This window comes from Gymnoscopelus microlampas, assembly GCF_963454915.1.
Source record: "Gymnoscopelus microlampas genome assembly, chromosome: 20".
Classification (NCBI taxonomy): Eukaryota; Metazoa; Chordata; class Actinopteri; order Myctophiformes; family Myctophidae; genus Gymnoscopelus; species Gymnoscopelus microlampas.
The window spans coordinates 12,654,595-12,668,091 of record NC_139957.1 but is presented as its reverse complement, the minus strand read 5'-3'; the positions used below and the strand labels follow the sequence as shown (position 1 = coordinate 12,668,091).

At 41.3% G+C, this 13,497-nt stretch overlaps 1 protein-coding gene across 1 annotated transcript; it reads left to right on the top strand.

Moving 5' to 3' along the window:
• Positions 1-201: 201 nt before the first annotated feature.
• g2e3 (G2/M-phase specific E3 ubiquitin protein ligase) lies at positions 202-12,694 on the top strand (the record flags this gene model as incomplete). Its single annotated transcript, XM_084044534.1, has 16 exons — positions 202-326; positions 3,254-3,320; positions 3,845-3,942; positions 4,265-4,366; positions 4,838-4,962; positions 5,376-5,544; positions 5,744-5,850; positions 6,920-7,036; positions 7,665-7,789; positions 7,996-8,104; positions 8,697-8,987; positions 9,617-9,780; positions 10,050-10,234; positions 10,515-10,687; positions 11,498-11,709; positions 12,177-12,694. Exons 2-16 carry the CDS (start codon positions 3,272-3,274, stop codon positions 12,692-12,694), a joined length of 2,544 nt encoding a protein of 847 aa, XP_083900660.1. The 5' UTR covers positions 202-326; positions 3,254-3,271.
• Positions 12,695-13,497: the final 803 nt, after the last annotated feature.

The window sequence follows — 13,497 nt, the reverse complement described above, 5'->3', positions numbered from 1 at the left end:
GTAAAAGTACTGAAAATAATATATAATCCACTAAAGTAAAATTAACTCAAAATGGTACTTAAGTACAGTACTTGAGTAAATGTACTGAATTGCTTTACGCCACTGTTGATTTTATATTATCGATTCGGCGCTAGCTTCCGATTGGGCAGTTTATTTTGATACGTCACTTCTACCGGAAGCGGAAGAGGTTTTACCTTCCCCTCGGGTGTTTTGAAAAAGTGGGAAATTTAAAAAGAAACAGCTGCTTTTTCACCAAAACAAAACAGAAAAAGTGAGATAGAAAATGACCTCAGATTGAAAACACCACGACTCTACATACATAGCGGGTATTTATATATATTCTTGCATTGTATGGTTATGTTCTTTCTGATATTAACGTCATTACAGCAGAGCTAACCTTTTAGCTTCGTCTATTGTGTACGTGAGCGGTACCAGGGTTGCCATGTCGGCTTATTATAAGCGACTTTGGGCTCATTTTTCTGTAAAGTAGCTTGTAAATATTGGTAGTTGCGGGTTTTTAGGCTTGTTTCTAAAGTGTAGTTGCTTATTATTTGGGCTTGTTTCCGAAATTGTTTTGTGCCAGGGAGCATTTGTGTTGTTAGAATGTTTCAAAAATATTCCTCATTTTATTGCAAGAGTTTTTGAAAATAGCAGACCTACAAGCTCACAACGCGAGGCGTTGTGAGCTCGGCTATTTTCAAATAGCCTATGTATATAACATACGTTAAAGTGGTTAATGCATGTTTTATAATATAATAATTTAGTATATCTGCAAAGTAACTAGAAACTAAAGTTTTCAAATAATTGTAGTGGAGTAAAAGTACAATATTTGCCTCTGAGATGTAGTGGAGTAGAAGTAAAAGTATAGACAATTTGGAAATACTCCAGTAAAGTAAAGTACCTCAAAATTGTACTTAAGTACAATACTTGAGTAAATGTACTTAGTTACTTTACACCACTGCTGTAATCCAATCCACTTTATTTATAGAGCACATTTAAAACAACAGTGTTGATTGTTGAACCAAAGTGCTGTGCACTCAGTCAAAAATACTAAAAAAACGAGAGAACACACACCATAAACACGACAACATTTGACACAATGCCTGGAGGAAGCAGCAGCTTCTCAATCTGAATTTTCAAACGCCAAGGAGAACAAGTGAGTTTTCAAACGTGATTTAAACACAGGCAGGGTTTTTAGACTCTCTAACATGGGGTGGAAGCTCGTTCCACAGTGTGGGCGCTGTGAAGGAAAATGATCTCCCCGTGTTTTCAACTTTGTTGCTGAGACCTTAAGGAGTGACTGGTCAGTAGACCTCAAGACCCTTGTAGCGTTATTGGGAGGTAGAAGTTCAGATATGTATAATGGTGCCAGCCCATTTAAAGACAAACATTAAAGTCTTACACTGAACCCTGTAACGAACAGGGAGCCAGTGTAGGGAGGCAAGAATCGGGGAGATGTGATCATATTTCCGTGCCTCTGTGAAGAGGCGAGCGGCCGCGTTTTGGACTAACTGTAGTCGTGACAAGCAGGCTTGGCTAATGCCGACATAAAGTGCATTACAGTAGTCGAGTCGGGTTGAGATCAAAGCATGAATAAGACGTTCAAATCAGAAAGGGTTACAGCAGACTTGACCAAGTTAGTGACCACCGATTTTAGAAATGGCTGCAGGGGGCCCAGGTCTAGACAGAGAGGCAGTGTCACAGGCAGTGCTGGGTGTGAACCATAGAGTTAAAAATAAGGTCTGAACACCATGTCGTCTGTTTTACTTTCACTTTGTCTGTTGTGACAGACGAGCGCCATGTGAACCATGGCTAAAGTGCTCATGTTGCTTCTTTCGGCTTGTTTCCCCCTAGACCAAGTTGCTTGTTTCTCTCACAAAACATGGCAACACTGCTCTTATGGCGTCGGTTATAGAATGATTATGTAGACTAGACACTCCTAAAGAGAATCAACGTTACTTATTGATGCAAAAATTGATTAAATACGTTTTATTTGAACCTCTCAGACTAATAACTGTGGTTTATTTAGCCCTAAAGCTGTGACTGATAATAATATAATAATGTTTCGGGTGAGAACAATGCCTGACCACTAAACCACATCCAGAGTGGTGGGAAAAGTACTTTTGATAATTTGATTGAATACTTTATTAACAGTTTGCAAAGACAAGCACAGGAAAGTACAGTTCAATATTAGGTCTGTACTCACATGTTTTACTTAAGTAAAAGTATCAATACCGCAATGTAGAAATACTCTGTAACAAGTTATAGTAGGGCAGGCTACAGAATTCAATATTTACTTGGGTAAAAGTACAAAAGTATTGGTATCAAAATGTACTTAAAGTACCAATAGTAGACATTATTCATCATGCAGAAGGTCCCATTTCACAAGTTGTCAAATGTATCAAATCGGCTATTTTCAAATGGCCGAAATGTAGGGCTGAACTGGTTATGGTATATTTTGTTATAATAATCAGAATCTACAAAGTGGATCTGCCATTTTTGAATTTGAATCCTGAAAAGGAACAGTTTTGGACATAATGAGGTATATGAGGTTTCCACCCGACAGAGGTGAAATGTTACATTTGTACATTCTCAGAATTACCTAATGGATAAATCAATCAATCATCAGATTTTTTTAAACTGTCTTAACAATTACTGCAATAAAGGTTATGGCTAACATAAGGTGATGAAACTCCTCAGTCACTGAGCAGAATTTGCATGAGGTGGTTTAGTTGAAAAAGGTTAGGAAAATGGTAGCGTTAATAAGTTATAGTGAGTTATCAATAATTTGTGAGAATACTGCCTGAAGCGCCACAGGTTACATTTCCATGGATTAAAGTTCTCGGTCACCACGACTGATTTTCAGTCATTTGGATTCCATAGAAGTCAGCATTTCATGCACCGAAAATAGGAAATCTACAAGCTGACAACACGTCGACGTGTTGTAAGTAGATTCTTGTAGATTCATTATTCATTCATTATTTAAAATTAGTATTTGAAGTGGACTGGTCAAACTAGCAAAAATAATACCGTAGCATCAATCTGCAATTTCTTCAACGGGTTGGTTGTATGGCCATAATTCTATATATTGTGCTAATCGATTATGAAACACAGCGCTAGTGTGTGGGGGCTCCTTACACAATGTTTCACAAATCGCATATTAAGACTTGGCCTAACAAATCTTTTTTCAGTCGTGAGGATTGGATTTATTCTTCTTTAATCCATGCATTTCCCTCCTGATGTCTCTTAACAGGGTAACCACACAACAAACATGGTGAGGAAGAGATACCAGATTTCCCTCTCGGGAGTCACAGAGGACTGTGAGTAAAAGACACAATTTAGTTTAAAATACATTATATATCATGCAATAACATAATACAAATCTAATGTAACTGCCTGTGTGGGTCTATTGTGACTGATACATGTACAGTGGTGGTTCCAAAACATTTTCTCAGATTCCCTTGCCCGTCGGGCAAGTACAGGTCTAGTTCTACTTGCCCAAAGGTCATACCCACTTGCCCGAAAAGTAAATCAAATGAATGTTAAATCCAATCGATAATGGCGACAGTCACTTTGAAAATCTCAATGAGCGCAAATGCTACTGGTAACATTATTTGTTCTTCATGAATAACCAATACTATTTAATTAAGACTGTTGCTTCCCCATTCAAACGCACTTGCCCGTCAGGCAACCTAATGTTTTTAAAAATGTAATTTATTATTTTGAAAATCTTTTTAAATAATAAAAAAAGGAATGCTTACTTGCAACCCCGAAAAAATGGGTCCGTGACCCAGTGTTTGGTAATCACTGCTGTAACGCTGTTATTATTGCACTCTTTCTGTAGGCTGTGTTCTCTGCAAGCTCAGTGCCGATGACCCTGACCAGTATGGTGAGAAGGTGACTCTGAAGGAGCACAAACTCACTGTCCATTACTTCTGTTTGGTAAGTGTGTGGGTGTGTGATGGGTGGCCTATTTTCATTGCATGTTTATTTTTTCAAGAATCAACCTGTGTTTCGGCTTCGATCAATGGAACTATTTATCTGTATGACAAAGAAAACATTTTTTTCCCAAGATTTTAACAAAAAAGATACTGCGACAATGTTTTTTGTACATCAATGTAATATTATCAATAATATATCAGTCGTTTGCCAATTATTTGTGTCCCACTCGCAATATCCTCATGGCCCATCACTGGGTCACAGGCTGAGAATCGCTGATCTATTCTACGCTGCTATTTGACTGCGTATGTGCTGTGTGTTTTAGCTGATGTCCAGTGGTGTGTACCAGAAAGGGGAGGAAAATGAGGGTGTGTGTGGTTTCCTGGTGGATGACATTAAACAGGAGGTGCGGCGTTCTTCTCGGCTGGTAGGTCACTCAATCTTTTTTCAGATTCAGCTTTAATAGACACAAAAAATAGCCAACAACAACACAGAAAGAATAGAGAGGACCATTGAGTTGTTTGTGCAATATTTTGTTTCAATGTCTATCTCGTTGCTCGTTTTCGTAAATCAACGGCCTACTTGATCACCCTACAGCGTCACACAAAAGTAGCAGATCTACAAGCTCACAACGTGTTGCATTGTGACACATTGTGAGCTTGTAGATCGGCTATTTTCGCCACATTTTGCCTATTATGACATGTCCAGAATAGGGACGCTAGGGTTCAAGTGGTTAATTACATCAGCTGATTCAAATGACATGCTGCATTGCATTAAACACGGGCTGTGTTGATGACAGTCTGTCTGTCTTTAATCTATCTGCAAATAAAAGCATTTAGAGGGTCGATGCGTAATGACTTGTAGGAAGATGATCATGTCTTATTCTGTATGTGTGTAGACTTGTTCGGCTTGTAAGAAGAAGGGAGCGTCAGTGGGCTGCTCAGTTCGATCGTGTAGCAAGAAGATTCACTTCCCTTGCGGAAAGAAACTACGCTTCATCTTCCAGTTCACCGACCTCTTCCCGTAAGTCACATTAAAATTAATTTGTATATAGCACCTTCCACACACAAACAGAATTCAAAAATGCTTTACAAGTTTTAGAGTCCCGAACCCCTTTTACTCGTATCTTCTCTCCTTCTGTGCACACCTTTCCTTGGTTTCCTTTCTGCCTGCAATATACTACTCTATCTATCCGGATCAACAATTCAAAACGTAACCATTTGCATTGACTAAACTAAATATACTTTGCCCTGGATCCCCCAGGGGTCCTTACTTGTTAACTCAATCAGTTTTTAGGACTGAAGATTGTAATAAAATGCACCAGAAAACTTAAACGTTTTGTCAGCCTGTGTGCCAAAGATGGCACTAAGTGTCACATTCTCTGCCATTCGGTGTATTAACTTTGTCTGTCTGTGTGTCTTTCTGTCCTTCCTCAGGTCTTTCTGTGCAGACCACAGTCCAGTGCAGACTCACTCGGCCTCTTTGGACCTGAGTCTTCCTCAGTCGTGTTCAGTGTGTCTAGACTCTATTGAACCTACCCTGTCCTACAGCCTCCTCAAATGTCCTGCCTGCCATACCAGCTGGTTCCACAGGGACTGTGTCCAGGTAGGACAGAGTGTGTGAGTGTGTGTGTGGTGACTTTTTTTTAGCTGAGGAACTTATCTATAGAGTCTATAGAGGAAAAAGGAAGGGATTAAGTATAGACCCCGGTAGAAAGAAGTACATGGGGTTTAAGTGGTTAATGGATAACAGAGCTTACATTTATTTCACATGGTTTTTGTTTGCTTTCTTTTCTGTCTGGCAGCACCAGGCCCAAAGCGCAGGTCTTTTCTTCTTCAGATGTACGCTGTGTAACAACAAGGAGAGCTTCCAACAGGAGATGCTGCGTATGGGAATACACATACCTGAGAGGTAACACCATATTTATATTTATACATTTATCTATCTTTACAATTGAATTGTTACCTCTCGTGCTGACGCCACACCCAGTCCATTCATTTGGACCTCTCGCCGCTGACGCCATACCCACACCATTGATTTGGACTAAACACAACAACTACATATGACATGTCACCACAACACTAGCCACAACGTGCGTGCTGAATTTACGGGGGGGCGTAAGGTACTTCTCATTGCTCACTACACATTTTCCACCTCGCAACGTAATTAATTCTACTCACCACATTACGACCACAGCGGACGGGGAAACACTTTCGCACCATTTACCGTGAGCACAACCGAATGCCGACGGCCACAGCCGAAGCAACAATTGAAATCTCTGCATCGCCACAACAACAACAACAGACGCGCGTCCTTCGCTTCAACCCCCGCTCTTGCTTACCTTTTTGTTTGGTCATGTCTCTATCCCACCACACTCACGCTAATATGTCCATCATCTCCGTGCCATGCAAATCCCAAACAAGACATTATTAGTTACCCGCGCCAGCCTCTAACAGTCACCCGAACCGACCCGGCAGTCAGCCAGGTTGGAGAAAAACAAGCGCCAGAAACAAGCAAGGAGGTTCATGAAAAAACAAAAGCCACAGGGAGCAAGACGGTGGATCTATATGGGGTCTGAAGGGGTCCGCGATATTTCGCGCGGCTCCCAAGACTCCCAGGGGTTCCGCGAGTAATAATAATAATACATGGGTCCCCCATGTATTATTATTATTATTATTATTTTAAATTACTTAATACATACAGACAGAGGGACACGGAGGGACCAACAAACGCGAAGCCCCGCGCAGCGGATGGGGTCTCTCTCTAGTATTTTATATTTAAATGTATGTTGGTATATTAAAAGCGGTGCAAGTGATTTTGATGTTAAATAGTTCTATATTCCCATTTGAATAATTTCTATAGAGTGTTGGTCCAGTAACAAAACACATTTGTTTTAAACAAAAAAATATCACTTGCAGTGTCTTTAATTCAATTTTCGTTCATTTAATTAAATTTTTGAATGTGTGTTGCTGACTTGTAGAGATGCATCCTGGGAGTTGGAGGAGCATGCATTTGAGGACCTGCTGGAGGTCTACCAGAACTGTGATGCTCCCATCTGCCTCTGCACGGATGGACGCACACACTCTGCCAAGTCTGGGTACGCTGTGTGTGTGTGTGTGTGTGTGTGTGTGTGTGTGTGAGAGATCACTGATCAGTATGTTATGTTGCATGGCATCACTGTCTGCTGGAAACCTTGTATGTTCAAAACTGTTACTTTTCAGGAAATGGGGAAAAAATAACCTGTGTTCCAATGGATCCAATGTAGTTATTATTTAGTCACAAGCTCTTGTTACTTTTAATTGGTTCAATATTTGTAAAACCCACAGCCACACTCACTTTTACTTCCAAAATAGCAGATCTACTGAGAAGCTTTGTGAGCTTATAGATCGGCTGTTTTTGCTACTTTTGTGTGACACTAGAATGACGAAGTAGGCATTAATATAGGGGGGGGGGCATTGAAAGTTGAAATGTGGAGGTACAAGGTTACTGCCCGACCGAGCAGTGTCGGGCAGTAACCTGAGAAAACAATGAACAGGATTTCACACCCTTGTTTTAGGGTGGTAAAGTCAGATCAAAGTAATCGTCACGCTGCCCTGAGGCTACTGATCACACCCTATCACTTAAGGAAGACAACAGCATTTTTATAGCAGAAATTTAAAAACATAAATATATATTTCATATTTTCCATTACACTGGTACATGATCAGCTGTGTTATTGTGTACAGGTGGTATGCAGTGGTTCGCTGCAGGCTGTGCGGCTCCAGAGGAACACACCGGAAATGTTCTGATCTGGAGTTATATACTACAGACTGGGCTTGTGATGAATGCACTCTGGCTGTAGATGGGAAAGGTAACTTTTTTTTTTACTGGTCCCATCATCTCCTCCATTCAGCTTTCTCTTATTTTGCTTGTTATCATTGTGATTATTATGTTGCTGATTAGATCCATCACTCAATCAAACTGTCGGTCAATGAATGAATATTTGTATATTTGTTCTCAACTAGTCAATAATCAATCAATTAAATGATCAATATGAATCTACTGATCCTGTCCCAGCCTCTGTCATCCAGAGAGGAGGAGGTGTTTCTCCTGAAAAAGGTCAGAGGAGAAGTCTACTTGCCAAACGACAACGCTCCTCTCTTCACTCCACTGTCACCTGTAAGAGGTAAAAAACACACACATATAGTTGCAAACAAGTTTTCTTCTTATCGGTGAAGTAATTTATAAAGATTGTAAGTGTTGGAGTTTCGCCAATGCCCAGGTTGTTGCCCTTTAAAAAAAACTGTTTCACAGTCTTCAATTACAGCTGCGGGGGTCTTCAGTTATGTTCTCAGAAGTCATTTCAAATTAAAATCCCTCCAGCGCAGGGGTTCTCAAACTTTTTTATACCACAACCCCATATTATGAGGGATATTTTTGTGCTTGAGGTAGTCATTCATTTTTTGTCTCACATCTCTATTTGTTATACATCTCAATGCATTGTGGTGATCTCTTACAGACCACACCAGGCAGTGGCAGTAAAACCAAACTAACCACAGTCACTGTCACTCAAAGTCACCTAAGCCCTCTTTTCAGTCTGACAAAACCCAGAAGGATTATCCTTCTTACTATTGTATACACAATACATTATCCGATAATGTGTATACAATAGTAAGATCATTTTTTTATTGGTCATACATTTGCTTTATTTTGTTTTGTAAATGCATTTCTGTGTCCTCTCCTTCCCTTCCTATCTCTCTCTCCGTTTTGTCTTTCAGGCCATCTCTGTCTACAAGTACTTTAACTTCAGAAGAGCTTCTCCAATCTTTAGCCCTCCAGCTCACTTCCACCTCTTTCCACTCTCAGCCCCAGTCTTCTTCCCCAAATAACCCTCATCCCATCCACACCCAGTCCTCGTCCAAAGTCCAAGGACAACCATCTCCGTCCCACTCCCCCCACTCCCTCCCCCCCGGTTCCCCAGTAGAGGTGAGTGGAGACCAGGCTCTGGTTGCAGGGCTGTCCCATCTGAAGAGACCCGACTTCAACCCCACACACAGACTGACAGTCAGGTTAGTGTCACAATACACTTAATGAGCTCCTTTTTTGACTGACTCCACTGTCCCTGATCTGCAATCAGGCTTAAAGTCGCAACAAAATCCTACCCTGATCCTGTATCTGTACAGGACAATATACTCAAGTAAGGGTGAAATGATAAATTAAGGAGTGGATTAATGGAGTGGAACACATTCAAAAGAGAATTTATAACATGACATGTTTGTAACTGAACAATGTGCTATTTACAACTTTACACCAAGATGTTAATGCCATAAACCGTTATGGATTTGACTGCTAACATATTGATAATTCTGAGATGCTGCTATTTTTAATTTTCAAATCTTATGGTAATGTTCTGGTTTAAATTACAGTAGATTAATAATACAATAAAATGAACATTATAAAGAAAATTGTTTGTCGCAGTCCTTACACTTGCCTTGATTGATTGACTGACTGTCTGATGTTTTTATTGACAAAAATGCATGGACATATATTTTTGTCAAAAGAATAAAACAAAAGAGCTCAAGAGTTTATTTTCATTGTGGTCCTTTTTTGTTTGTGGGACGATTGTTTCCTGATTCCTCCTGTCCAGTGTTTGTTGTGGTGTTTTCTTTGTCAATAACTCGCCAACATCTGCATTCAGGTTCAAAGACGGCCACAGGACTCCGTTTCCCAGCAGCCCTTTTGGTGGTGATGACGATGACGTGTCCAGGCGTTACTTCCTGAAGCTGTTGGTAGAGCAGATCCAGAAGTGTCCTGTGTTCGAAGGCCCAGACAGACACAAAAACCTGGCGCTGGATGCCCAGGGTATGACTAGACTTGTGTGTGTGTGTGTGTACTATGTATAATTGATGTTCAGACAGAGAGCCGTCTGCCTCAGTAACTGTATGTAGTTTGTAGTACCTGTAGCTGGGTTGTGGGTGGTTTTAGCAGTGGCATAACGTTGGTAAAAAAAATGGATATTACATTTTAGCCATATTGCCCAGCCCTGGTCCCACTGTGATAAACCTAGTGATTAGTAAAGCGATGAATATGCTAATCTGCGTGCGTGTGTATCTGTCTGTCTGTCCATCCAGCTCTCCGTGAGGACCTGTACTATGACGTAGGTTGTCTCCTGGCATTGTCTCTGGTTCATGGAGGACCTCCTGTCCGGTTCTTCTCCCCTGCTCTGTTCCAGTGTCTGTTCAACCACCCCAGAGACTCTCCGCTCACGTGCACACACATGACACACAACACACACTGCACACGGCAGGTCAACATGGTGAGTGATACTGCTACCAATCGTTGCTGTCGGCCTATCTCCATATTCTACCTTTTTGTTTTTCCGTAAATTCACTGCCTACTTGATCATACTACAGCGTCACACAGAAGTATCAAAAGTAGCAGATCTTGTCGATCTGCTACTTTTGGACTAGCTGTACGGCCGACTGACTGGCTAGTTATCTGACAGACTAGCTGTACTGTATGACTGACAGACGGGACTGTTTGATTGAACGTGGTATTGATGGACTGTCCGTTTTGATTGGTTGACTCTCTTGTAGATAGCAGAGGCGAGGTCATTGGAGGACCTGAAGGAGGCCGCAGCATCGTGTCAGCAGTTCCTGGAGGTGGCCGGCTGTTGGCGAGAAATCAGCAGCCTGGATGACAAGGAGGCTCTGGTAGAAGATCTGGTGAACTTCACCATGATCACCAGGATGCAGCTACCACTGCAGAGGTGTGTGTGTGTGTGTGTGTGTGTTTCTCTACTTGTATTACTATACTTGTGAGGGCCATATGTCCCCACAAGTATAGTCAAATTTGAGAAATAGACTTTGTGAGCACAATTTGTTTTTAGTTAGTGTACTATTAGGAAAAGATTCAGCTTGGGTTTAGGATTAGACATTTAGAGCTTAGGTTTAGGGGATATCATCAAGAGTTATACCTGATTTATACTTAATAGTTGCACGCTAGTGTCGTGCACTGAAAACAAGCTTACAATGGAAAGGAGAAACTGAAACGTCTCTTTCAACATGACATTTATTCATTTGCTTAATTTCTTGAAAAGGCCTGGTCAATGAGGAGGAGGACCATTTTATGTACTTGTAAAATGGCATTGTCTTATTTGTTCTTATTTTGTTCATTTATGTACTTTACACATGTTTATTTATGTGGTATGTATAAGGCAGGACGTAATATGAACAGGAAAGATTGTTAATGTCAGTTTCTTTTTTTGTGTAATGTGTCATAATCCTATATGGGATGGGATGGGCCAAAATGGTGGCATGACACAAAAAAAAGTCATACATTCATACAATGTGTCACAGCACGACATGTTGAGGTCTTGTATATCTGCTAATTGATTCATACATTCACCGTCCTAAAATATTGATGTCCTCACAAGTATAGTACAAACGCGTTTGTGTGTGTGTGTGTTTGCCGACTGAATTTACATGTACTTTATAGATCTGAAACACAGCACACGACTTAACAGTAAACTTTAAACTGAAAATGACTGTCTGTTTATTTTCTTTCCATCTGTCTCTAGGCTCCGTGAGGGTCTGTGTACTCTGGGGGTGTTCAATCAGGTCCAGTTGTTTCCAGCTGTGTTCTATGCAACGTTCTGCAGTCCAGCAGATAAACTGACGGCTCACAACACAAAGTGGCTCTTCACTGTCAACTTCTCCTCGCAGACAGACAGGCAGGAGAGAGAGACAGCTGTCTTCAGCTACTGGAGACACTTTCTCCTGGAGTGTGAAGGTAAAAAAAATAAAGAAACACTTCGCATTAGTACTGGGTGGTATGACTTCAAATATCACCATTATTTCATACTTTGGCCTCGATTACAATGAATGAATGTTTTATTAATTAATTAATAATTTATTAAGTGAAAATAGCAGATCTAGAAGCTCACAAACTTGTAGATCACCTATTTTCCCTATTGATGTACACAACAATTGTACAACAAAGTATAATACAGGCTTAGGTGTAATGAGACTAATCCATTTAGTCGATTATAAAAATATTCCATTTTCCATATTGATTCGATATATAATTTATTAAAATGAAATAACTACTCGAGCAAGATTAAGTCAGTTAGAGGTTCTACATTTCTGTTTAATGTCCTGTTAATTGCCCAGGCCTACTTCACATTGATTTTATATGAAATGAAACCACCCCGGAAGAGGACCGGAAACTAATCCTCTCTTCTCCCTCTCCTCTCCCAGTTGGTAGGAGTTCTATATCTCTCCAGGACCTCCTGCTGTTTGTTTCTGGGGTGGAGGAGATTCCTGCCGTGGGTCTCTTCCCTCGTCCCACCATCGGCTTCCTCCACCCCTCCTCCCACAGCAGCCTGGGAGAAGAGGAGGAGGAGGAGAGGGTGAGAGATGAAGGGAGGAGAGGAGTAGAAGGTGTCTCTCTGCTAGACGAGGGAGAGTGGGACAAACGCAGAGGTGGAGAGAGGAGCAGTTCTGCCCGAAAGATGGAAGATGAGAACTACACAGATGGAGGGATGCATTGTGATCGTGCAGTGGAGGGATGTGCGACAGATGGGAGGATGGGTGGAGAGAGGAATGGACAGACAAATGGAGAGGAGGGAGAGAGGGATGGATGGAGGGATGATTGTGTCTCTCCTGTGGTGGATCCCAGCACAAACGGTCTGTCTTTGCCTGTGGTCTCTTCATATCCCACCTTTAAGACCAGCATGGAACTCACTGTACACAAGTACACACACATGCACGGATAGATGGATGTGGGGGGGTGGGGGGTGGGTGACCGGGGGTTATGCAGTATATGTGTAGTACTGTATGGCGTTGCTGTCGGGTGAGAACCTTGTATGTCCTAAACCAGGGGTTCTCAAACTTTTTTTATACCACAACCCCACTTTTATATACCATATGCCCCCAGCATTTAGCCAAAATATGTTGCTAGAACGACCAGAGTTTGTTGATCCACCTCTCGATTTTATCTTTGAACGATGGTGTTTTTCTCCATCGCGGCAAACTGTTGGTAACTGGTGTGTTTGTCTGTCTGTGAGAATGATCTCCCCAGCGACCCTGCACGTTAACGTTACATCGCAATCTAAATTTAACTCTGCATGGGTACGGATGGTACCAAATGGACCCATGGTCCTGTACCCTCTCGCTCTCGGACTAACAAAAACAGCCAAAATGGCTCTTTTTGATCATAATTCCTAAGTAAATCGTTTATGAATAGCTAAATCAGTGTCTGAGTGTCTACTATGTAGACAGACGTGTGTGTGTGTGTGTGTGTGTGTGTGTGTGTGTGTGTGTGTGTGTGTGTGTGTGTGTGTGTGTGTGTGTGTGTGTGTGTGTGTGTGTGTGTGTGTGTGTGTGTGTGTGTGTGTGTGTGTGTGTGTGTGTGTGTGTGTGTGTGGAGTCAAGCCAATAGTTTATTTGATGGTGACAACCTCACTTTTTTTTACTTATTTTTTTTACTGTTCCTTGATTGAAAGAAAAAAGTCATATTTTTTAGATGCCACGCGCGACCCCAACGGCACCTTCCCGCAACCCCATTTTGGGTCGCGAC